Source organism: Danio rerio, chromosome 20, assembly GCF_049306965.1.
Source record: "Danio rerio strain Tuebingen ecotype United States chromosome 20, GRCz12tu, whole genome shotgun sequence".
NCBI classification, from domain to species: Eukaryota; Metazoa; Chordata; class Actinopteri; order Cypriniformes; family Danionidae; genus Danio; species Danio rerio.
The window spans coordinates 23,418,872-23,446,124 of NC_133195.1; the positions used below are offsets into that span (position 1 = coordinate 23,418,872).

At 35.7% G+C, this 27,253-nt stretch overlaps 2 protein-coding genes across 2 annotated transcripts in view; one reads left to right on the forward strand and one right to left on the reverse strand.

Moving 5' to 3' along the window:
• Window positions 1–27,253, forward strand: part of brf1b (BRF1 general transcription factor IIIB subunit b) — a 198,941-nt gene that overhangs the window by 54,677 nt on the left and 117,011 nt on the right. The gene's annotated exons all lie outside the window — the stretch shown is intronic.
• Window positions 22,496–27,135, reverse strand: xrcc3 (X-ray repair complementing defective repair in Chinese hamster cells 3). Its single transcript, NM_001013541.1, is given in 7 exon segments — window positions 22,496–22,968; window positions 23,772–23,818; window positions 23,946–24,158; window positions 25,134–25,288; window positions 25,501–25,713; window positions 26,754–26,891; window positions 26,982–27,135. Coding segments are annotated over 7 exon segments (1,059 nt in total). The 5' UTR covers window positions 27,037–27,135; the 3' UTR covers window positions 22,496–22,730.

Sequence of the window (27,253 nt, forward strand, 5' to 3'; positions counted from 1 at the left end):
CTCTGATTGGTTTATTCTCAAAACACACCTATAACTCATTAAGAAAATAAACTCAACCCTTTTAGACCATGCGCCACAGCGCAAAGCGGATTTTCCCATCCTTAAATTAGCAAATATGAATTCTGACACGCCCTGAAAGTGTTTGTGCCCTGCGCTTTCCGTTTTGCTCATGGACTGTCAAAATAGGGCCCTTATTGTCTTTCTCGTGTGTTTTTCATGAGTTTGTGTACATATATAAGTTTAATATCAACTAATCCACTCAACCCCTTCCCTGAACCCAACCGATAGTGTTTTCAAAAGAAAACCAGAAGAAAATAGTCATCCTGACTGTGTGCATGCTTTCACCTTGACTTTACACTGCTTTTTGGGGGGGGGGGTTTGTTTTACCTGGTTCCTGAAATTGAGCTGGAGTCGAACCCTGGTCCTGCTCCGCTCTCCATCCTAAGTCTGACGCCATTCATGGTGAGCTACTAAACAAACCAGTCACACTAAAAAAAACATCCATACGAAGGAAAGAGTGGAATGGTACTACTCTGTAGCATTCACTTTAAACACAAATGCAGCTAGGCATCCCGGCCTCATATTTATCGGTTTTAAAAATGTAGCTCTGGGCACATATTCCCAATAAGCCTGTGTTACTACAAACACAACTCAAGCAGGCCTCGTCCCCTTGGGCAAAAATGTATAATGTTTAAGATATTGGAATGTGCACATTTCCTGAAAAAATGAAAGATAATAAAACAGACTCAGGAGTATAATTGAGGAGTTTGAGGGGGAATTCAGTAAAAAAGTGATACTTATACAACATATATTGAACTTTGTGTTTTGCAACTTTTTATCTTTGTTATCCTAAAACCACAATATTATGCACTAAAGAAGTGGGCATTTATAAAAGAACAGATGTGCATTTTGTCCTGCAGCTACTACTAAAACGTCACATTTCTAGTGACAGGACCTCATTTGGCCTCTGCTAAATGGGCCGTGACAATGTATGACTGGTCTACTGTCATCACTACTCGGACAGCCATTGATTAGACCCAGGATGACTGACTAGTGACTGGTTACTCTGTCTGGTTTTCTGTCTGGGTCCAATAACACAATGAAGAATAGAAAAAAAAACATATATTGGGGTGCCTTTAGATGTTAGCACTAAATGTTTAAGGACAGTAACATTTTTCAATGTTTTTTGGGGAAAAAAGACAAAAAAAAAACATTGTTTGATAAGAACAGCAATATTGCATGTTATTAAAATTTAAATTAGCTGTATTTTGTTTTAACATATTTTAAAACCCTATTTATTATTATGCATTGCTAAACACTTCACTTAGACTTTAAAGGCAATTTTTCTTTATAAAATTTTTTTTGAGCCCTCAGATTCTATATTTTTTAAATAGACCTTTTTCACAAGCCTGTTATTACATATTTAACGGTCATCATAATCTTGAATACTTGATTTAAAAAATCCTTTTAATATTTAATAAAAAAAAACCAAAAAAAAACGATGAACATTTACAGTTGAAGTCAGAATTATTAGAACCCCTGAATTATTTGCCCCCGGGTTTCATTTTAACCCCAATTTCTGTTGAATGTACCATTGTGATTAATAAATGTACTTTTATAATTTGTTAAGGATTATTTTTTCATTACTTAATTAAGTATTGCATTATTTTCAAACCAGTTATTTAAGCATGGTTGATTGTTTTTTAAGATCATTAAGAATGAGTTAGTAAATGATTAATCAATTATTCAAATAAACATTTATAATTCTTATCATTCAGGCATAAATGAACAAAAAGATTTTTTTCTACACATGTCTAAACATAATAGTTTTAATAACTCATCTCTAATAACTGATTTAAATTTATCTTTGCCATGATAACAGTAAATAATATTGGACTAGATATTTTTTCGAGACACGTCTATACAGCTTAATGACATTTAAAGGCTTAACTAGGTTAATTAGGTTAACTAGGCAGGTTAGGGTAATTAGGCAAGTTATTGTACAACGATGGTTTGTTTTGTAAAATATCGGGGGGGAAAATTAGCTTAAAGGGTCTAATAATTTCTTCCCTAAAATGTTTTTTTTATTTTTTTATTAAAAACTGCTTTTATTCTAGCCAAAATAAAACAAATAAGACTTCCTCCAGAAGAAAAAAATATTATCAGACAAACTGTAAACATTTCCTTGTGCTGTTAAACATTATTTGGGAAATATTTAAAAGAAGACAAAAAAATTCAAAGGGGGGCTTATAATTCTGACCAACTGTATATGCATTTATGTATGTATTATATAATCTTTGTGTCAAACTACAAAAACAAATAACTGCTTATAATGATTCTAATGCAGCATCTATGGGTCTATAGTTGTATATCTAACAGATATTGTCCTATTCTAACGAATTATACATCAATTAAAAGCAAATTTATTTATTTTGTTGATTTATAAATCTCAGTAAATAAAAAAGACTTTTTTATTTTTTGGTCCAGTGTCATATAAAATTCTGCTAAAACCATAAATGACCTTGAAGCTCCTAAATGGTAAATAAAAAATGTTTTACTTCCACTGAGTTTGCCTGGAAGGTGCCAATTTTGAAGTCCGAGTCTGCCATTAGTTCAGACAGAAAGTCCTGCTAGGAGAGAAGTGTTGTGTGCTGGTTTATTCCTGACTAGCAGTCATCACTGGGTCCTCCTCTCTCACAGACTGCACTGATTGCCTGTTGGTAATAGTGTGTAATTAGGATTATGAGAGAAACACTTACTCTCAATGGGAGTGTAATTATAGGGAGGATTTCGCTGCTTGTAAACATCCGATTGATGGTCACATCTACTTAGAGTCATCGCAGTTAGTTTGGTGGCCTGTGATTCTATTTGGAGAGTTGAGAAGAGCTTTTACGCACATGGGTTGAGCCTTAAGTCAATGTCTGATCGTGGAGACTGGGTTAGTCAAGTTAACAAGCCTGTTTTATTCAACGGTAATTCTTCCTCGCCTGGCAGGTGGTGGGAGTTACATAAACACCGTTCTTAAGCCGGAAGGAAGCAGAATGGCTCATCTTTGCTTGCACTCAGTTTCATTATGTAGGAAAGAGCATTGTGAGCATTCTGCTAAATTGATCATTTTGTCTTCTACACACTAAACACTACTGGTGAAAATAAATTGAGTGGTTTCTTATAATCACCTAACCATTTATGTATTTTGATACAAATTTTAGAAGAAAGCAATATTTTCAAATGTTATTACTATTTAAATCTTATTAAATTATTAATTTGAATTATTAAAATAGGAACTGTTTGTAATCATTTAAAAATAATTTTACTGTCACATATAAATAATCAAATGCATTAATGCTGAAAAAATGCTATACCCAAATTACTGAATGGTTTTGAATCATGGTTCCCAAAAAAAAAAATAGGAAGCAAAAATATTTTCAAAGTTGATAATTAAGATATGTCTAAAGCTGTAAATCAGTTTATTACAAAGATTTCTGTACAGTTGTGTGACACTGAAGACGACTAAAGTAATGATGCCTAAATTTCAAGTATGCAGGATTAAATTACATTCATTCATTCATTTTCTTTTCGGCTTAGTCCTTTTATTAACCTGGGGTTGCCACAGCGGTATGAACCGCCAACTTATCCAGCATATGTTTTACACAACGGATTCTCTTCCAGCTGCAATGTATCACTGGGGAAACATCCATACACACTCATTTACACAAATACACTACGGAGCCACGGAAACCAGGGGAGAACATGCAAACTCCAAAGAGAAATGCCAACTGACCCAGCCAAGGGCTCAAACCAGCGACCTTCTTGTTGTGAGGCGATTGTGCCAACCACTGCACCACTGTGCTGCCTAGAAGCAATCTTTTCAAAGGTTACTACAATTTAAATAAAATGTAATTATTAAATTGAATTATTAAAATAGGAACTCTTTGTATCATTTAAAAATAATTTTACTGTCAGTTATAAAGAATCAAATGCATTAATGCTGAAAACATGCTATACCCAAACTATTGAATGGTTTTCAATCATAGTTTCCATAAAAGTATAAAGCAGAAATATTTTCAACATTGATAATTAGCATAACTAAAGCTGTAAATCAATATATTATAATGATTGTGTGACACTAAAGACGACTGAAGTAATGATGCCTAAAATTCAAGTCTGCAGGATTAATAACTGTTTAATGCATTCATGTGGGAATGTACTGTAGTTCGATATAATTATGTTGCTTTAATGACAAAAACGCAAGACGGAAGTTCTGGTGACGCAGTTTGTTGATAGTGGTTGATGGATTTGGTAATTGTCTCCAGCCCTTTGCGCATTCGTCATCAAAAGCAACAGGACTACATCAAACTGCATTCACATTTGCAGAAATCTTTAGATTAAAGTTAATAATATTGTAAATTTCTTGATTATTTCACTTCACAAAACCTCAGTGTGTCATCAGGAACCATGGGATTTTGTTTGTATGTGTTTATTTTGCACCTAAAAAAAACCTATCACCACTTACCATTATATGAGGCCAGTCGCCAGCCTGGTGAAAGGGGTGGATCTTTTTTCTCAAAAAGTGGACCTTTTTGCAGTTATTCATCTTATTTTCTATGTAATTGTGACAATTAAATACATTTTAAACACAATTTTTAGCTGGATTAGCTAGTCAGATGGTCATCATAACCACACTTTTTGATGCCCCAAAAATATTTCCTAGATTTAGAATAAAGGAAAATGAAAAATACTTACTTTTAAAATACAAATTTATTACATTAAATATCATTAGAAAAAAAATGTATCAGATTTAAATAAAAAACAAGCCTATTGTCAATTATTAGGCAAATTACAAGTAACAAACTGACCACCACATTCAACTTTTCTCAGCCAAAATTTTGCCATTTGAATTATGACAATTAATAATAATAATATTAATAATAATTAATAACAATAATGTAGAGCTTCACAATTTTTCTAGCCTCTCTTGTAAAAAAAGTACTTTTGAAAATTCTTTGATAACATCAATTGTATTCAAGTGAATTTTAATTAGATGGGTTTTCAATAGGTTATTTTCACTGTTTATGATGGCATATTTTGCAAAATAGGACAAACAAACTCATAAATATGACAAATTCTATACCTTTGTCAGTGAGGGATGGGTCTTTCGAACCACCCAAACCCCACCTAGGTTACGGGCCTGGAGGTATACAAAGGATTCAGCTAAAAACCTTCTTCAATGTTGTACTGAAGAAAAAAATATAGTCATCTATATCTTGGACGACTTTGGGGTGAGCTTTTTTTTGGGTGAACTATCCCTTTAAATACTCTGGCATATGTTTTATATGTTTTCTTCTAGCCGCATCAAACAATTTCCACTACAGAATAAAAAAATGTCACAATTTTAATGAAAGAAGTTCTAATAGTAGGTTTATATCTGCCAGTTTTAACTATTGGACTCATAATTCTGACTATTTTCCCTTATGTATATCTTACAAACCTGCAAATGTAAGTTCGCATCACACACTTTTGTGGAAAAACTAAAGTAATCAGCGTAATTATGGTAAAAATCTGACATACAAAATCACAATTACATCTTTTTTTATAATATTTCACAATTTAGCTCATTTTACTGTTTGTGTGATCATATAAATGCCACCTTTGTGTGCATAAAAAGTCATAATTATTCCAAACATTTGAACACCACTGCCAGAAATACTAGATTATCAAACGACACAAGAATGAATAAACAATGCCCGAATTTTCATTTCTTAACAGCATCTAATCCTCCATATGTAACCTTCACTGCGCTCAATAATACACCCAGGACTCAGACATCACAGATGGTCTCCGATGCGCTTGCAGTTTTTGTGCTCCGTCCTGAGGTCATTTAGCACAGAAGGTATTATCTAAAGAGAACAAAAGAAGGACAAAACAGCTTCAAACAGAAAACGAGAGCTGACATGATAACACTGAAGCAGATACTTCAAGGTTAAATCAGGTCAAATTAATATAACGCATGTCAGGCTCCACAGGGAACAATCAATCAGTCTCCACGAACACGGACAGTCGGTCCAATATAGTAAAACATAAAGAATGCTGGCTGTTTCATTTGGAGCCCTGGAGTGTTTTTGGCTTGTGCAGTACATCAGTTATCAGTTTTTAGGCCACCCAAGAGAATGTCTTTCAGTAATGATACGAGCCTGAAATTACCAATGTCAATGTAATTATGTATAATAATTAAATTATGAAAGCCTATTTTTGACATTGAGAAAGTCACGGCAGGTGAGTATTACGATGTATTTCTCCAGACAGCTAGACTTTACGTGCCTCCAAATATTGTAATGGTAGGTTTGCCGACTTCCGTCCCTTTTAGAGGCATTTTGATATGCGAGTTTAATAAAAATGCAAAACTGGTACATTTCTGAGGATTACATAACACTGAAGGGAACAGAGGGAGGGACCCAGTCAGTTGAGGACAATGCTGGCACTGCTAAAAACAGGAACTGATCTGAAATGTTCTTTCACATTTTGCTTTAATTGTCATCTGTGTAGTGCTGCTTTCACAAAAATTAGCAAATGATGTCGCTCTTATAAAAGTTAGAACTCAAGAGTTATTTTTTGTAGATTAATTAGTATCATTTCATGTCATTTTATTATTAGATAATTATTGAAATAACTCTTACTCTGGTGGGTGGCACGGTGGCTCAGTGGTTTGAGTTCCAGCTGGGCTAGTTGGTATATCAGTTTGGAGTTTAAATGTTCTCCCTGTGTTCATGTGGGTGTCTTTCGGGTGCTGTAGTTTCCCCCAATGTCCAAAGACATGCGCTATAAGTGAATTGGAGAAACTAAGTTGACCCTACACAGCAAGCATTTTGTTTTTAAAATATGTCTAATAGATGTCTAATAGGATATACGCGGAGCTAGTGATTCTTATCATACTGATAAACTTCCTGTGACTTTTTTTCCATCTTATACAGTTCCTTTTACAGAATCAATGTTGTAAAATAATTGAAATATAATCAGTTAAATAGACTTTGGCATTCATTTAGCTGCTCAAGCGTAAAACGAGACAAAAAGCTATTTACTCGCACGTGCCCGTTAGAATCGGGAGGCTAGCGTAGAAGCTCCATTAAATATGCGGTAAAATAAATGTTCATATGTTAAACACATGGCAGGAAAAATGAAATTTAATGCAGTGTTTCTTGTACAATCTGAGACCTACTTTATATCGGATATTGCTTAGCCAGTGGAGATATCTGATTTTTGAAGAAAACAGACCTTAAGCACGCCAATTTTGCAATGGCACACAGTTTACCGGAAGTGATTAACCCAGGATACTGACAAATTAAAAGTCCTTTAGCATATTCAGCATCTAAGCATAGTCGTCTAAATTTAGGCTCTCAGTGAAAATCTAACAGAGATCAAAGAATAGGCCAAAACTACACTGTACATTACAGAAATTTTATGTAAAATAACGGATGTTAAATTACAGATATTTACTGTAAAATAACAGACGGTTACCATAAAATAACGGATGGTAAATTACAGACATTTACCGTAAAATAATAGGCGGTAAATTAAAGACATTTACTGTGGAATAACTGACGGTAAATTACAGACGTTTATCGAAAAATAATGAACTATAAATTACAGACATTTTCTTAAGATTAAATTTCCAGAAAATTTTGTGATTTAACAGTTGCCGAAAAAGAAAATTTACAGTGTAAACTAGTCATCAAGTAAACAAAAATTAACGACTTGTTACGACTGAAGTTTATTTATTTTTTTTATTATTGCGGATTGTACACCTTTTTCTTTTGTCCCGCCTCCTTGCTGTTTTTCTGATGTCTTATAGGCTCCCACGCCGGCGTGATTACCTGCTCTGATTGGCTGCTGGTCTACGAGGCCTGTATAAAAGGGAGCTTCCGGCAGGAATCGGAGAGCTCATTTCTGCTGCGTTCGGTGTTTGGAGTGGAGCTCCTGGGTTTTCCTCACCCCTTCGGCCGACGACCAACAATTATCACTTTTGTATTGATGACCATCCTATGCTTGAATATTTGAGAGTTTGAGCGTGTAGGGGTGACCTGCCTATTTATTTGACTACTTTTGACTTTGTTTATATTAGGGAGTCAGGTAAGATTCTTGTATGTTTCTTTAAATAGTAATAGGTAATTTAGTGGATTTATTTTATAGATTCTTTTGTTTGTTATTTTGGCCTGTGGTCACCCTGACGAAATGCTCGTTTATACAAACCCTATTTTTCTATAATAAATATCTTTATATATACTCTCAATTGAGTGTGTGAGTTTGGTTGTCGACCGAAGGGAATCTTTTGTTTTAAGTTTTGTTTAGTTTGGGAAATCCACCACCCCAACACATTTGTTTGTTCTTCGTTTATTATGCCCTTTTCGTTTCCCCTAGACTTGGGGCGTAATACGACTACACATATAAAGTTTGTCTAATCTTTCTATTTGATGACTAGTTTAGTTTTGGGCTATTCTTAGATGTCTATTAGATTTTTACTGACAGCCTATTTAAGCCTTGTTTAAGCCAAGCTGTCTACGCTTGGATGTCTATTAGACGTTTATTAAACACAAAATAGTTTGCTGGGTAGTGTATGTGTGTGAACGAATGCGAGAGTGTATGGGTGTTTCCCAGTACTGGGTTGTGGCTGGAAGGTCATCTGCAGCGTAAATCATATGCTTAAATAGTTGAGGGTTCACTCTGCTGTGGTGATCTCTTATAAATAAGGGACTAAGCCAATGGAAAATGAATGAAAATAGTTTTACTGATTTGATACATTTACTTTCGGTTTGTCCCTAATTTGCCTCCTTTTGTATTTAAGCCCAGTGTTTTCCCCAGTTGGCTGTTTTTTTTATTTGTCAATGTGTTTGTTGTTTGTTATGTTTGCCTTCTGAGATTTCTCTGGATTTAATATTTAATATCTCGTTTTCACTTCATTTTGTGACAGTGACCAGGTTTTTGTTTGGTTTCATTATCCTGCACTGTGGATATTCCTTCTGGATCGCTCCAACAAGGAATTCATGAGAGAAGTCCTTCAACAAGGAATTCATGAGAGACATTTTTATGATGTTCTTTTGGCATTTTTGCCTTCATTATGACTGGACAGTGGCTAGACAGGAAGCGAAATGGGGGAGAAAGAGAGGGAAAGAGGGGGAAGGGAAAGGTCTGGGATCTTAAGGCTGCTTTATACTTCTGCGTCAAACGCACGCGTATGCTACGGCGTTGACCTTCGCAGTGGCCATTGGCGTCACTGACATGCACCTCTCAAAAAATATAACTACATGTCGCAACGACGCGTAGCGCAAGCTCTGTGATTGGTCGGCTTGGTAACGCTGACAAGTCTGGGCGGGACCAAGAGCCACACGAATAGAATTGCGACGCGTAGCGCAAGCTCTGTGATTGGTCGGCTTGGTAGCGCTGACAAGTCTGGGCGGGACCAAGAGCCACACGAATGGCGCGAGCCCAATGACGAGCCGTGTGACTGAGTGCATGAGCCAGCAACATCACCTGTCATTGTGGAGTATGAGGAAATGGATGGAAGCACAGCCTACAATCCTAATGCTGAAGGTGGGCATCAGGACCATTAACTACCTTTAGAGCAAAAGGTTTTCCCTTCAAGACCTCCTTCTTCTTTGCTGGTTCTGTCCAGCTCTCATTTGCTCCCTGAGTATTTTTGTCTGGCAGCTCTGAGCCTCCTGAACCCCTTCATCTGCCAGGTCTCCAATGGGTCAAGGAAACCACTTGGCACACCAAAACCTGTGCACAGATGTGCACTGAGATCTCCATTTTTCAGCTATGTTAGAACAATGGATCCCCTTTCTCTAATTCATGATTCAAGACCCTGACTCCACCTTGACCTTTTAACCCATTGGCTCCACCTTGGTCTTCACAATGGCCTGCTAGTTCTGACTATGTCATCCACCTGCCTCTACTCCTCAGGCTGAGCCTCATCTCTCACTATTGACTCCACTATGGTCTTCCAGAGCCCCACACTTGCTTTGACTCTCCCAATCCATACAGGCTCCATATCTCAACCACCATCATCTCTGCCCAGGTTGTTCATCATTGGGTTGGTCTTCATCTGGCTCCTCCTGCTCCTTTCTTGTTCCTCCCCTTATATCTCATGTCCACTTTATGTTTGACCTAGATTTCATTTGTTCTGTTTCCTACCACTCATTAGTAGCTAAGACAATTCATTTACCTGCATTTATATAAGACAATATTCAATTTACGAACTGTATTATAATAATTATACCATAATTTATATTTAAAGAAATAAGAGGCATTATGAGAAATTAAGACATACTTTAAGGCAGGGGTGTCCAAACTTGGCCCTGGAGGGCTGGGGCCTCATGTACGAAGACTTGCGTGGAAATAATACTAAAACATTGCGTAAGCACAAAGCTGTAAATGTGCGTACGCAGAAATAAATTCAGATGTATGAAACACTGCGTACGCCGAATCTCACGCATATTCTTTTGTACATCCGAATGAACGTGAAACTGAGCGCAACATGCACGAGCACAAAACCCCTCCCTGCCTCCTCCCCCGTATGAATATGCTAATGACTCTACTTTGGCAAAACCAAACGAAAAAGCAATAACAAAAGCAAGCAAAAAGAGAAACTTTAAACAGAATGTGAATTGGAGGTGCTGCTTTCGGAGGTAGACCGGAGAAAAGCGGTGTTATTTGCAAGTTTGATCTCCTTAATTAACAACAAATGAAAAAAAAAAAGAGTGGGAGAGTTTAGCTGATGCGGTTAACACAGTTGGGTCTGATCATTGCTCTGAGTAAATTAAAAAAGAAATAGTGTGGTTTATAGGTGTAAAATGTTGCATACCCCTTTACAGTCTCTGTGGCCCAACTCGTTAAACGCATGTCAATATGTTTTGACACGTTCGAGCATGAACTCGGTTCGAATCCAGCGTCTGATGAACTCTTTCTTCTTTTTTTCCCCCGCTAGATATCAGATTTTGCCAACTATTTATCACGAGAAAGACAAGTAGGAATCATCAATAAGTTTGTGCATCATATTTTATTTGCACATTCATTGAATGGAAATGTTTCTGATTCACGCATGCAAATTCATCTTCAGATAGTTTCTTTATAGCAATGTGTGTGCAATGTGTGTAGCTCAGATTACATTGGGAAAACAGGCGACCGCTGCAAATTGTGCTTTAATGTTTAGCTGGTCAACTGTATGGTATGGAAACCTTATATACCTGCTAGATGAACCTGTCTCATACAGCTGCTATTGCAAGGCTCAGACACTTTGTAGAGAGCAATTAAACACAACTGCCTCTAGGAGTCGCCAATGGAAATAAAACAGACACGCACAAAAAATGTGCGTACGCCAGCCAAGAAGCTGGCGTGGAGCTGCGCACATTCCCACGTTCAGTTCATCATTAGTAAATCCAAACGTGAGCGATTCTGGGCGTTAAACCTGGCGTACGCAAAGTTTTTGTTCGTACGCAGAGTTGATACATGAGGCCCCAGGTGTCCTGCAAAGTTAAGTTCCAACTCCAATCAGACACACCTGGGCTAGCTAATCCAGCTCTTACTAGGCTTTCTAGAAACATCTATGCAGGTGTGTTGAGGCAAGTTAGAGCTAAAATCTGCAGGACACCGGCCCTCCAGGACCCAGTTTGGACACCCCTGCTTTAAGGTATTCACAGCAGCTACTTAATACATCAAAATTTAAGTAATTCTTAATCATTTTTACTGACCAACAAACTCATCTCTAGAGTGTATTTCCTCATTCACCCACCTCTGCTGCTCACTATTGTACATTTCCAGCGTGGCTTCCTGTCACCATGGAGACGCCTCCTTTCCACAATGCCTCCGTCTCATTACGGATTCTTCCCAAACTGTTCTGGGAGTGATGTCTGCTCTTGCCTCACAATGAGAGAGTGATGGAGAACAAGATATAGAGGAGGAAAAAGATCTGTCCAGACTACTCGGCTTTGGATTTCTTAAGTTGTTAATAAGAACAAATGTGTGCATTTTTTACTTAATTTTTTATATTTATATATATCTTTTCAGTTTCAAGACAAAGTTTGACCTATTTCAATAAAAAGGGGGTCTCCGAGTGCACCCGCATTTCACTAAATCTGCATAATGGGTTGACCCAGCCTGCTTTTCTGAATCAAACTACTGTCTGTCTCAAAGTGTTTCATCTGCGGATAAACAATACCCTCAGTCAGCACTGCACATGCATGCGCTCGCTGACACGGACATAGATGGCTCTAGTGTGCTGATCTGAGTCCAGTTTGAATAAAGGAAGGAACAGAACAGGTCAATTTTAATCCTTTAAGTCTGCTTAAATCTTATCTGTATACACAGAAACTAAGATGGCTTGTTTGTCAAATCATAAGCATTTTGACCATGTAAGCTGTGTAATTCAATCAGATACTGTGCATGTGCAATGGTAAAAGGGCTAGATTACCTGTTTGCTCTTTTTCAGTCTCTAAGCCTCTCCTTTAACAAGAACCAAAACAAAACGATCAAATAGTTAGCGGGCAATCAGCTCGTGTTCTCGCCAATCTGATTTCAAGTTCACTGCTCCACCTGTGGTGGCTTTGTGCTACTGCACCCTTCATCACTACAGATGATGTCATACTCTTCTGTCCTTCCCTCTTGTTTGTTTACATGTGCTTCCTGAAGAAAATGGTGTAGTAGTGCTAGCTTTCTCCTAGAGACTGCTTGCATTTTTCACAAAGAATTATAAACTAACAGTTAGTAGCACATTGAAATAATCAAACTGTTTTATAAAAGTCATATTTTCCAACTAAGTCTTCCTGATTAGTCTTTGTATTGATGAGTGACTGTGCAAAAATAAAGTTTTACCATGTTTTTTTTTTTTTTTTTAATTTTACCAGGTTAGTACTGCATTTCATAATTTTTTAAAAAATTTAAAATACAAAGGAACCATACCTATTTCTACTGTAATTTTACAGGTATTGCAGTAACAACAGGTAATTTTACCTGTATTTGAAGTTACTGAAATAATGTGTACATGATAAATTGTACTGCAGCATGAAAATTATAAGAACAAATAGTCTTAGAATGTATTGGATCCCCCTTTTAGTCCTATTGGAATAATCAAATTTAAATTCTTATGGTTTCTAACCTATGATTATTTAAGAAAAGTCAAATATTTCAAGCAAAACAACATGAAAATAACACAAATATGCTACAGTGGTTATATTATATACACGTGTTAAGTGGGACATATTTTACTAATAAGCAAGATAAGTGGTCGCTTAGCACCCCAGAAAATCTGAGGGCCCCCAAATAAATATCTAGAAGTATAAATTATACCTATAAATTATATATAACATCATTTTCTATCATATTTTGTATGGTTTAATGTTTATTACATCTGCGCAAATGTATCCCCCACTCTCAATCATGGAGAAGTCCAGCAGTCAAATTAGGTAAAGATTTAATTTTAAAAACAAAATAATTTATAACTTTAGTTGTGAATTCATTTAAAAAAAATAATACTTTAAAAAGTTTTACAAGATGCTTTACATCTTGTTATTTTTATTTTTCATTAAGACAAAATGTAGTAATGGAGTGATTGAATGATATTGAAAAAAACTGCTAAATAAATAAATTAAAAATAATCTGTTCATTCAGACATTTTAATGTGATTCGCGAACTTGTTTGAAGAACCAAATTAGCCAGAGATCAGTTATCAAAATTAAAAAATCCAAGATCTGCCAAATCATCTTTGATCATTTAAGCAAGGTACTAAGAACAGACCACGGGTCTAAAATATCCTAAATACAAAACATGTGAAATTTTTAAATAGTTATATCTCTTTAAAAAATAGTTATTCAATACTTGCAATGTTTAATTCCTTTTTGTTTTTCTTAATTAAAAAAAATATATCAGTGTATAAAACAACTACAAGCAATGACTTTTTTCCTCTCTTCTACAAGATATCGAGATTACTGTAAAAATCAATTAGCCAACTACTTTAATAAAGTGAGTAAAGCTATTGCCTTAAAAAATTATCAGGTAGAGAAAAATAAAAATTAAGTCAACTTAACATTTCCAGGTAACAGGATTTTGTAGGGTCAGCTTGTTGCTTTTCAGGCATAGGAGTGACTCACTTTTTCAAGTAATGAATCACTTTTTACAGTGCCGTTATTGGTTCTATGATTATTCTACATACATTTTGTTGACAAGTGGATTTTGGATAAGTATGCATTCATATAAATAGTTTCATAAACTAAAAACTATTTATTTTACATATTGTCAAACATTGTTTAGATATAAATGATGATTTGTGGCAGATTTGTTGTGGTCCAGGTGGGACTAAGTTGCAGGAGAGAGAGACAGACTGGACTAATCCTGCTCATAGCAACAGACCAGCTGCTGCCTCTTTGGCAACAAAGCTATTCAAATTCTCTATTTTCTGTCTGACTTTTGTCATATTCATCACATATATGCTTTATGCCCACATTTTGGCACACATGAGGGTTTGGAGAGCTAAACTAAGCACAGCTGTGACTCATTTAATGAGATGTGATAGAATTCTATAACAGGAGTGACATGTTTCTGAGTGCGACTATGCAGTTATAGTGCATCTGATTCAGATGAATACTCTAAAGATGTTGAGCAAATTTAAAACTTTTTGCTCGCTCTGATATTGACCGAAGTTTTTGTGTTTATGGAGTTTATGAAGTGTTTATTGTCAGGTCATTGTTTAGTTCAAAGAGGCACTATAATGACCTGAAGTCTATATACTGCTTTTGAGGTGAGGATGATTGAATGGTACATAAAAAGTTTACAATGTCTAAAATATATATATATATATATATATATATATATATATATATATATATATATATATATATATATATATATATATATATATCTGCGACACTTTCCTCACCACCCGCTTCCTCAGCAGTTATACCCGCATCCTGGCGGGAGAATAGAGAGGGTGGCGTCCGTGACACCACCCTTACCAGGGCTCGAAATTAACTTTTTTACTTGGTAGCACCGGTGCTCCCAACTTCAAATATTTAGGAGCACCAAAAAATTTTTAGGAGCACCAGAAAAAATTTAGGAGCACCCACCAAAAATGAATGAGCACCGCTGCAAATTGTTTTTTAAGGGATTTATTGTATTTTAAAACAACATCAAAAGGACTGACAAAAACCAGAAACAACTATCTAATGCTGAGATGACATTGATATTTGTATGCAATAATTCCAAAATGAATTTCTAATAATTAGGCCCTAGAATATTAATGATGATGAAAATGACAATAATAGTAACAATGAATTACATTTCTCATTATGATACTGCCTTGAATGTGCATGAATGTAGGTTATCTGCTATAAAAAGTCTGTTACTTTATGAAAAATAATTGTATAGTTTGCATCAAACAAAAATAAAGCATTGCAGTAAGAAATATTTATTTTGTACTGCTGTTTTTATATGCATGTCAATTTAATAAATAATATTTCTGCTACAAAACAAACAAAAGATTATAATAAATCATTCAATTCAATGATGAAAGCTGCAAAACAGTCATCAGTAAATAAATAAAAAAATAATATACACCTAAAAAAATAGACAAAAGAAAGCAAGTAAAGTCTCACTTCTATCACTCTTCAAAAGTTTTGGTTTCAGTTTGTGTCAATTTAAAGGTTCAGTCTGAGATGATCTTCATTTTTCTGTGTTAGTGGAAAAGGTGGCGAGTCAGCCGACCCAATTTATGAGCAGGCAGAGCAGGATTCTTGCAATGACAACCGGCGCAATACCGCTCTTTGTTATGAGCCGCAGTTTCATTATAAACTTATAAAAGGCAGCTTCTTTGGCGATGATGTACAGTATTAGATTTGACTTTTAGCGGACATTTGCGCTGAACACGCAGTGAATGCAACGCATGGAGATTCGGGGGCCTTCTCCAAGAAGCGCGTACTCGATTGAACTCAGCTGGCGGATCATTATTCACCACGTGACGCGTCATGATCGCTCGCATCTGCGCCTCAACTTTAGGTGGGGTTTGCAAACCTGTGTGCTTTAAGTTTTTACTCTTTACTCTTTTTTCCCACGGTCATAAAAGCTCCTTCCCTGTCATCTGACTCCGCTGTCAGATGACAGGAAAGGAGCTTTTATGACCGACTTTTAATACCTTGAGTGATTGACAGCTAATATGAACCAACCCAACCCCGGTCTTCAATTTTTTAACGACCAAAGTCAGGACCTCGGTTTAATGTCTCATCTAAAAGAAGGCACTCACTGAGCAGTACAGAGTCCCTATCAAAATACTGGGCCGTTAGGACTCACTCAGACGGCAGTTTGAGCGCCTCCTGCTGGTCTCGCTAACACCACTTCCAGCTGCAACCTAGTTTTCCCATGTGGTCTCCAGATACTGAGCGGACGCAGCCCTGCTTGGCTTCAGTGGGCGTCCATGTGAGAGTTTTGAGGTTAGTCTCGACTAACCACACGTTTTCTGTTAGGTTAGAAAATAACAAATGTAAAACTGTCAAATTAAGCATGCTTGGGGTGTGTGCCTGAGTGCCTTTTCTGTGATGTGATTGACAATTGAAAAAGAGCGGAGAGAGAAAATAGTTTTCACTCCCTGAGGAAGGCGTTGAGCCGAAATGATTGTGGTCATATTTCCTGAAGATTGTGAAATCAAAAATACAACGCAATTACTCAATAAGTACGGATCATGACCTTTTGAGTTATTCTGTTGAAAAGATTAACTCAGCAATATCAAACAATGCAGAAGCCCAATGCATAATTTACTATTGCCTTTTCTTGTGTACCTTGTATTCCATGCCTTGTGGGGACCAAATGTCTTCACAAGTATAGCAATACCAGACATTTTTGGTCCTCATGAGGAAAACAGCTCGTAAATCACAGAGAGAAGTATTTTGAAAATGCAAAAATCCAGAATGTTTCCTGTGAGGGTTGGGGGATGGAATATACAGTTTGTACAGTATTGAAATTATGGGAAGTCCCCATGAAGATAGCTTTACGTGTGTGTGTGTGTGTGTGTGTGTGTGTGTGTGAGGAGATGCCAAAGTGCATAACCTCATGTTTTATGTGTTCTGCCTTTACAACTGTTCTAACATCACCCTCAGTCTATAAAATCCATCCTATATTTCCTCACACACACACACACGCTTCGTATTTCTCCTTAGGTCTCAACACAAGAATCCATGTTTCTTCTCTTCCTCTTCTCTTTCTCAAGATGGCCGTGCATGCATGTTTGTAAGAGACAGAGTGACTGCACTCATCTCTCTCTGTTGCCCTGAGCCGATCAGACGTGCCTTGCATACTAACGGAGCAGCTCGAGTCCGGCTTCAGATGTGCAGGAGCTCTCGGTCATTTTGAGGACTCTGGCAGATGTGGGCGGATGTATTGCATGCATGTGTTGTGAAAGGCTGTCTGTGTGTAGCCTGTTAAGACCGGCGGCGTTACATAACGAGGCTTGATGATTGTGGCAGTAAACAGCTGAGTGGAAGGAGGGGTGTGTGTGTGTGTGTGTGTGTGTTGCGGCTGCAGTGCGATGGATGGATGGAGATGGTGGGGGTGGTCAGACAATCTGGGACAGACAGCCCATGTGACTGTCGTCATGGTGACAGGACGAGCTCAAAGGAGAACGTAGTTGCTCAGTCACAGCGTTTGTTGCTTGTGTGTTTCACTTGTTTGTGTGCAGTAATATGTTTTCTGATGCTGATAATGTGACATTCTCAGTGTGTTTTAAGAGGGCTGTAATGATAATGCTTTAAATCAAGCTACCAATTTGGAAAATATGAAACAGGACCAGTGATTTTGTTTTTCTTGTGTAAAGCATGTGGAAAAAACTCAGATTTGACTTCTCTAGTGACATAGGAAGGGGATATTATCATATATAACCAACATTTAAAGGGATAGTTCACCCTCAAGTGGTTCCAAACCCTTATTAGTTTCTTTTTTCTGTTGAACACAAAATAAGATATTTTGAAGAATGATTATCGTTTTAACCACTGACATACATAGTAGAAAATACAAATACTACTGATGTTGATGGCTATCCTTGACAACATTTTTTCAAAATATCTTCTTGTGTTCAACGACAAAAGAAACCCATAGGTTTGTAAAGAGTATAATGACATTTTTGGGTGAACTGTCCCTATAATTATGTTTCCACCCACAGTGCCAGTGCAGCACTTCACTATTTCGCTTGCTTTCGCAGCTGAGGATTTACAATCTCTGCACCAGAAAAAAATGTTCTGTTGTTGGATCTACCAACAAACATGTCTTTAATGTCACATCCTCTAAGGTTGAATTGAATTTCTGAATGAAGTAGAAGCAGCTTCAAGATAGAAACAGCAGGAAAGTGGCAGACATTCAATAACTTATAGAATAAATCAAAGTATCCATCAGGAGATCTTCTGAAACCGACTCTGCAATGATTATATACAGTATGTCAGGGATTTTAAATTTGTATAAGCCAGCTCAGGCGCTCCTGGAGTAATGTCATTCATTCCTTAATTTTTCTTCGGCTTAGTCCCTCATTTATTAGGGGCTGCCACAGCAGAATCAATCGCCAAATATTCTGGCATAAGTTTTATGCAGCGGATGCCCTTCCAGCCATAACCCAGCACTGAAAAATACCCATGCAAACTCTACACAGATGTGCTAACTGGCCCGGTGGGGACTCAAACCAGCAACCTTCTTGCTGTAAGGCGACAGTTCCAACCACTGAGCCATCATGCCAACCTTTGTAAAATGTAATACCATTATAACATTTTTTTAAAAAGCCACATGTAAGACTTCACTGCCTGATTGAGATACAGAGTAAAGTGGGTCTCACACCAGACAAGAAGCACCTGTCCATGCACCAAGCCTTTAAAATATGTAAATTTATTTTACCACAGTATTTTCAATAGGGTTTTCAAGCTTGCCTCCTACTCCTGACAGCGCTTGTGCTTAAATGGCTTTTCATGTGGTTTTACACTTTAACAACTAAATTAATGCTCAAGTCTATTTAACTTTTTAATTCAATATAATTTAACTTAAATTACATTATCGATGCTGTAAAAGGAACCTTAGGAATTAAAAAGTTACGTAAACCTTGCTGCTACCAAATCAACCGTTCACAGATTTCATTACGACGTGCAGTTACATTATTCGAGAGGTGTGCATTAGATTCCTAAACATAAACTACCTAATTTTATCCACTATAACCTTTAAGAAATATCCTGGTTTAGTCTAGAGGTTGCATCCCCTATATTTCAATAATGTTTGAACATCTGCTACTTTTCATTTCTGATATTTTGGCTGTGTGAGATGTGCTTGTTTTGTTGTTTCTGGAGTGTCAGAATAGCGTGTCAATGCTCCAACCTTATCTGGTAAGCAGAAGCTCATTTGCATCTGAAGGAAAACACAAAAATAGTTTTTGTTCATATACGTTTGTGGACAAATTTGATAAGCTATAGATAATCTGTGGTGCATTTTGTGCTGAAACTTAACACAAATTCATTGGGACACCATAGATTTATTTAACATCCTATGAAATGGGGCAAAATATGTCCCCTTTAAGTAGCTTTGCAGGATTACAGGCCTTTCTTTGTAGCTGGACTTTAATCACTGCCTGGCATTTTTGCTTGTTTGCACTTTTCATTTGGAGAGCTCTTGGTTGTAGAGACATCTTGAAATGTGGAACTTGAGAGGATGCATGCGCCAAAATCTTGCTTTACTGTGAAAAAGACTGTGAAATAGAGTTGGATGACTCAGGGCTTTTCACAGATTTGTAATATGATTTGGGCCTCAGTGTTGGGTTGGGACTCCCATGAGACCGAGCAGGCCACATAAATCAATCGATGAAGTGATGGGAAAGCAGCAGAGGACAAAATTAGACATCCATAAACAAATTGTGCACTGAGTAAAATGTACAGTTGAAGTCAGAATTATTAGCCTTCTGTTAAATTTAAATCCTTTTATATTTTTTCCCCAATTTCTGTTTCATTTTTTACATTTCTAAAAATAATAGTTTTAATAACTCATTTCTGCGTAGGCAGTGGCGCAGTAGGTAGTGCTGTCGCCTCACAGCAAGAAGGTCGCTGGTTCGAACCTCGGCTCAGTTGGCGTTTCTGTGTGGAGTTTGCATGTTCTCCCTGCCATCGTGTGGGTTTCCTCCGGGTGCTCCGGTTTCCCCCACAGTCCAAAGACATGTGGTACAGGTGAATTGGGCAGGCTAAATTGTCCGTAGTGTGTGTGTGAATGTGTGTGTGGATGTTTCCCAGAGCTGGAAGGGCATCCGCTGTGTAAAAACTTGCTGGATAAGTTGGCGGTTCATTCCGCTGTGGCGACCCCGGATTAATAAAGGGACTAAGCCGACAAGAAAATGAAATGAAATAACTAATTTCTAATAACAGGGTTTCTGCAGTTTCCATCAAGTTAAATTTAAGACTTTTTAAGACCCTTTTAAGACAAATATGAATGAAATTTTAGATGTATACAGGACTAAACACTAATGATTATTTCTAATGGCCTGGTTTGCCACAAAACAAGCAAATGTAATTATTTGTTGTGGCATACTTTAATGTGTCAAAACAAAAAAAAATGTAATAGACACTTTTTTTCACAATAATATTACTTTCTTTTTTTGAATGACAAGTTTAACATTGTTAAAAGTATATTTATTGTGGAGCCAGTTATATAAATAATCAAAAAATGTATTTGTTGGCTGTCGGTCCACATTGATCGAGTATAACTCCTATTCAACCTAATGTGTTTCTATTATAAAACCTTAAGTTTGATGCCTATTTATAAATATTATGTCTACTCCCCCTTATTTCAGTAAATAGTTTTTTTGTATGAATTGAAGATAATGTAAAGGGATATATTGCTCTGTTATTATCAGGAGGAACTGTGTAATTGTTTTTAGTGTTCCTTCCCTGATTTTATTAATATGGCTTGTTGCTGATTTGATGAGTGTTGACCTGATTGATAGCTTTAGGGGAAATTAAGACCTGTCTAAAAGTATTTAAGACACACAACACAATATTTCAGTGAATTTAAGACTTTTTAAAGCCTAACCTTTTAAGACACCGCGGACACCCTAAATAACTGATTTCTTTCATCTTTGCTATGATGACAGTACAATATATTTTACTAGATATTTTTCAAGACTGTAGTATTCAGCTTAAAGTGCCATTTAAAGGCTTAACCTGGCTCATAAGGTTAACTAGGCAAGTTAGGGTAATAAGGAAAGTCATTGTATAACAATGGTTTGTTTTGTAGACAATCAAAAATCAATATCGCTAAAGGGTGCTAATAATATAATATAATATAATAAAAAATATTTAAAACTGCTTTTATTCTAGACAAAAAACAACAAATAAGACATTCTCCAGGAAAAAAAAATCAGAAATAATGTGAAAAATGCCTTGCTCTGTTAAACATCATTTGGGGAATATTTGAAAAAAAAATTAACAGGTGGGCTAACAATTTGGACTTATATTTTATATTAATCAAAGAGAAAAATGTATTCACAAAATGTAATTACCACATTGATAATAATTATTATATATTTGCTTTAACTGAAGATGTGAGATTTTAACAGTTCTAGAAAAAATGCATATGCTGTATGAGAGTATTATACTATATTTTATATTTATTTGTGAATTATTACATTATATTATATTATATTAGCATACATTTATAGAACTGGGAAACTTCCTCAAAAATAAAAGGCTTTAAATTATTTCTATGATTTTTTTCCCCTTTTTCTTTTATCCTTAATAGATATGAATACTAATATCTAGTTAATTACAAACAACTGGCAAAGCCTTGGGACCTTGAAATATTATTGTGGACAATAGGGAGTTGTGAAGCGCTTCTTTATCTATTGTGTTGTGGATTAGACATATATATCAGTGCAATATTTATCCTTCAGCTTCAGTGGTAAAGGACAGTCCTATGTGCCAGATGAAGCATGAACGACAGAGTTTGTTTGGATTTCAGCTCCCTCTGCTGGTCATTATAACTCTTAACACGTCATAACAAGTCTCAAAATTATGGTTACAATATATACTCTTAAAATTATAATTAGCATAAAATAAAATGGGTCAGAAAATGTATATAAGGTGTTATATACATTTATATACATACACAATATAATTGTTTTTGTAATCAATAGAGTTGCTCTTACCATAGATTACATTGTTTGAACTTGCCCAAATAGATCAGTCTGATTGAAAGGTCATCTGTCACATTAAATCAATTTACATTGTTACATGAACCTATTGGGCACAGCATGGGACAAAGACTGTTTGTAGCCTCAGTTATTTTTATAGGAAAAAGGCTTAATTTGTTGTTATGCTTGAAATGTGAGACTTGTTCTAATGGTATCTGTGATTTCAGATAAAAGAATAAAACTGTTCGTTATATTCAAGGGCAGCAGTGAGAAAGCATCACCCTTTATTCACTTCGCTTATTACAGATAGAATAAAAAACATTTGAAAACATAAAAAAACATTTATTAAAGGACATAATATCAATATTTAAAAAAAAGAAAAGAAATTAAAGTATTATAAAAAATTGAATTGATTTTACAAACGTACTTGGAAATAATGCATATTCGTTTCAAATGGTAAAAATGCAACCATTCCTCACAAAGTCCTTACAAATGTTGAGCTATTACCTCCATTAACTGTCCTGTAGTACTGAGAGAGAGTTCTCCATCTGCTGAATCACTGTGTCTGCAGATCTGAGTCTCCATCAAGGATTCCTCTCACCCCTTCCTCCCAAACCCCACACAGGCAGCTTGATCGAGGCAGGTGTGGGGCAAAAACCACTTCTAATTTTCGAGGAGCACAGCTTCGGCTGTCTGATTTGACCTGTCCTGCCAGCCTCCTGAGCATTAGCCTCACCATCACCTGATTGGCCCAGGCGATGCCCAATGCTGGAAGCACTTTACTGCCCACCAGTCTGTGTATTATAAGTAATAAAAAAAATGAGAGAGCTTCAGAGATCAAAATATTATCTGATTAGATTCAGATTTTAGTCCACATTTGGATTAAGATAGGTTTTCCAAGGTTGCATGTTTTTCATAAATACAGTAAAACCGTTTTTTTTTTTAATATTATATACTTCATGTCTGAAAATATTTTAAATGTAATTTTCTTTTTTTCCAATAATCGCAAGTCTAAATTTGCTATCAGTCTGATTTTGTAGAAACTGAAATTGGTGTACATTTAAGTATGTTTTTTTTTAGTTTGTTGCTGCGTTATATTTTTATAAATCATGATCATTCAAACATTTGGTGTATGATTTGTTTTATTTTATTGGTTTGTTTCTGCCAAAAGTTTTTTGTAGAAAAGATGATCAAACCTTTGGCGCTTTCGATTTATCATTGAATAATAATTTCTGCTATAATTAAACACTATTTAGAATTATTTCTAAAAGATCATGTGATACTGAAGACTGACATGATGGTGTTGAAAATCCAGCTTTGCAATAACCGGAATTAATGACTTTTAAAAATATATTAAAATAGAAAACAGTTCTTTTCAATAGCAGAATATGACTTATATGAACTTATATAACTTATATTATAATATCAGAATGCGATATTATAGTATATTACATTATTAAACACTATGATTCATTATATAATATATAATCTGTAATATAATAGTAATAACATTTGCTAATATTATTGTTTTACAGTAATTTTGGTCAAATAAAAGTCACAAATACATTAAAATACCCATATTTGTAAACACACTCACCCATAATCGCATCTTCCTGGATTTGGGCCGTCAACAACATCTGTAACCTGAAGTACAAGAATACCAGATGAAACATACGTGTTATTCAAATTCATACAACAACCTCCAAAGCGCATCCTGAGCATGCCGTGCAGTATTACAGATCAGGTGATAGAGATGAGATGTTAGTCTGACCTGGTTGACACACAGTACAGGTGCAGCGTATGTGTGACTGAGGCGGTGGAGCGTACTGGAAAAAGCCAGCAGATGTCGAGACCTCTGAACGGCCTCATCAGCCTGAAACTCACTGCGAAACAGAGCTGCCACAGAGTCTACCACTAGCAGTCTGACCAGACCTCGCTTCAGCAGCACCGGCACACGCTGAGACACACACACCTGCAGAGCCTCCTGCGCACACAGAAAAACACAGTCAATGCCTTACTGATGACTACTGACTTACTACAGCAAGACCCTGCTGCTGAAAAAAACAACTTATAGTTATTAAGACTTTCACAGACAATTGATTACATTAAGAATTAAAAACTGTTTTTTTGTATTACATGTTTTCTTAAATAATGGGTCTAAATACAAATGCAAAGGAATTATTTCATTGCATGTCTGAAAATTTGACTCTTAGATTTAACAAAAATCTACACTGATATAGTCAGGTTGAAAATTCTTGTTTAATTTTACTAAACAGATTGAATGTCCCACTTTATATTTATTGGCCTTAACTACTGTCTACTTACATTATTGCTGTAATTACATGTATAATTACACCTAATCCTACCCTTAAACATACTTATCCCTTATTATAAACCTACTCAAATCCCACCTCAATAGCATCACAGGTGTTCTGCAATGCAATTTGAACACAGTAATACACAGCATTTATTTTTTGATTTGAGATCATAATAGATAAGCACATGTATAGCAGTTTAATATTAAGACCAAATCAGATTTTTGAAATCTTATAATTCTCTATAATTCAGGGTTTTTTTCACACTCTTATGTAGAATAAAATGTGAATAGCCAGTCATACTACAAATGAACATCAGTAAAAACCTTCAAAATATATAGATAGGAATAAATCTGTAGTTTGATGTATGGAAGTGCAGCTGAAGTGGAGATTTATTGCTCATTACAGGAGAATTTTTATTAGAAAGCAGCCATTAAAAATGTATTGTAACTGAAAACTACAGACACAAATTGATGAACTGCAACAGAATAAAATCTTTTAAAAAGGTATATGTTAAATGTTTTCCTTTCATAATCATAATATTAATAATAATAAATCAAAATATGAAAAGCAATAAAGTTCAAAAAAAAAAAATAATAATTAAAACAATGTCTGGCCTAAACCGGAGTTTCTGTCAGTCTCACCAGGTCTGCTGCATGCTCGATGTAGATGTTGTCACTAAAACGCAGACTGTGGATCAGGGCTGGCGGCAGGTCAGGTCTGAGCCGGGGCTGCTGGGTAATGAGTTGCCGTAGTCGTTTGATAGGGAAAGAATCCTCAGTGCAAATGTAAACAGCCCCTGTTAGGTGACAGCATTAAAAGTTGTTTAAATCAGCATTTCATCTGAACTTTGTCCAAATGAGTACTTTCTTCAGTTCTGAAAACACCCAATAAAATGTAATTTGTTGCAAAAATTTTTTAAATATCACAAAATCTTGTCGAGAATGAAAGAATCATTTGATAACATTAAAAAAAAGCATTAATTAAGAACGATCACAGTATGTGCACTACCTGAATTCAGTCCTCCGTGTTCTTGTGGATACTGGACAGACAAGCAAAGCTGCAAACAAAACTGGGTTTTTCCAGCAGCGCTCTCGCCTGCCAGTTCTGTTATTCCTCGTAATGGGAGACCACCACGCATCAGACCGTCCAGAACAGGGCAGGCAAAAGAGAGCCGGTGTCCAGGCTCCAAAACAGGACATTCTCCCTGGATCAACTGCAATGCTGAGAAGTCAAAATAATAGTTTTGCTCAAAATATTATTTATTAGCTTAACCATGTTTTTGTTGATTTAGGACTCACACTCACGTTGTTTGTGCTTGAAACAGACTAGAGACCTACTGTATAATCAGCTTTTATTAATGAAATTAACTTACTATATTTGATTTTTATAATGTAATGAATATAACTTTTAAATAGAGAGCTGGTTCTGTTTAATGTTGGTTTACGAGCAAATTTCTTGTTTCTTCATTAAACAGATTTAAAAATAGTATTTTTAAATATCCGGAAATTGTTTATAAAGTTTAGATTTATTTGACATGGTTGACTTTTAAAGCAGGGGTTTTTTAGTCTATTTTATTTTTTCTATTTACATCCTAAAATGTAAAAGATATCTATATAATGTACATAATGTTGTATACTGTAAATAATTAATATTATAAATAGCGCTAAATATTATATTGGCAATGTTTATTTTCTATTCTTGCATTATATTTACAACTCATTTACTTTACTTTTAAGCTAATTATAATTCATTCTAATCTAGTTTGTATCTTTTCTAGATAATCTATTTCACATGTTTATATGAACAACAATTTCAGATGTTTACATAAATCTTATTTCATCTTTTTTTCTTATTTGTTAAAATCATATAAATATTCAAAGAATTTAAAGGCATTGATCACCCAGAAATACAAATGCTGTCGTCATTTCCTTATTCTTGACTTATTACAAACCAGTTGAGTTTGTTGTTCTCTTGAACACAAAAGTTATTTTAAAGAATGTTGGAAAGTAGGACGGAAATCACTATGAAAGTCAATAGTTACAGGTTTCCAACATTTATCGAAATATCTCATTTTATATTCAACAGAACAAAAACACCTCAAACGGTTTTGAAACAAGTCAAGGGTGAGAAAATGATGACAGAATTTTCATTTTTTGGGGGGAGAACTGTCTCTTTGATCAAATAAAATCAGAAAAAAAGTTCTGTAATTACCTCTATAACAACACCGGATGTTTAAAATTAAAATAATACAAAAGTATAACCTGTGACGGGTTTAGACTTGCGCACAGAAGCCGCTACCGCCTGATGAAGACGCTGGACATCAGCCTTTGACAAGCGCGTCAGTCTCTGCAGATCTGGACCAGATACACACAGGATCTCTTTGGCTGATCTAAAATTGCCTAAACATTGAAATAACGTTTAACACGAAGATAAATAAACTGTAACGCACTCTCTCAGCAATGTATCGCAATAAGGGATTGTTTATCAACCTTTTTTAACAGCAGCAATAATCCTTGGATTCAGCTCAAGTTGTTCCCACTCCATCACCAAACTTGAATCTCCATAATAACAGTTTAACGTTAATAAAACAATGAATAAACATTTCAACTAACGTTAACTAAAACTATTTGCGCACATTTTGAACTGCACGATGTTTACTTCCCGGTCATTGTGTCATATAGTCTGTCAAAATTAAAGTCTTAAATCCAGCCGGCTAACGATATTTATTTACGTTTCTTCAAAGACATGCAGTAAGAAGCAA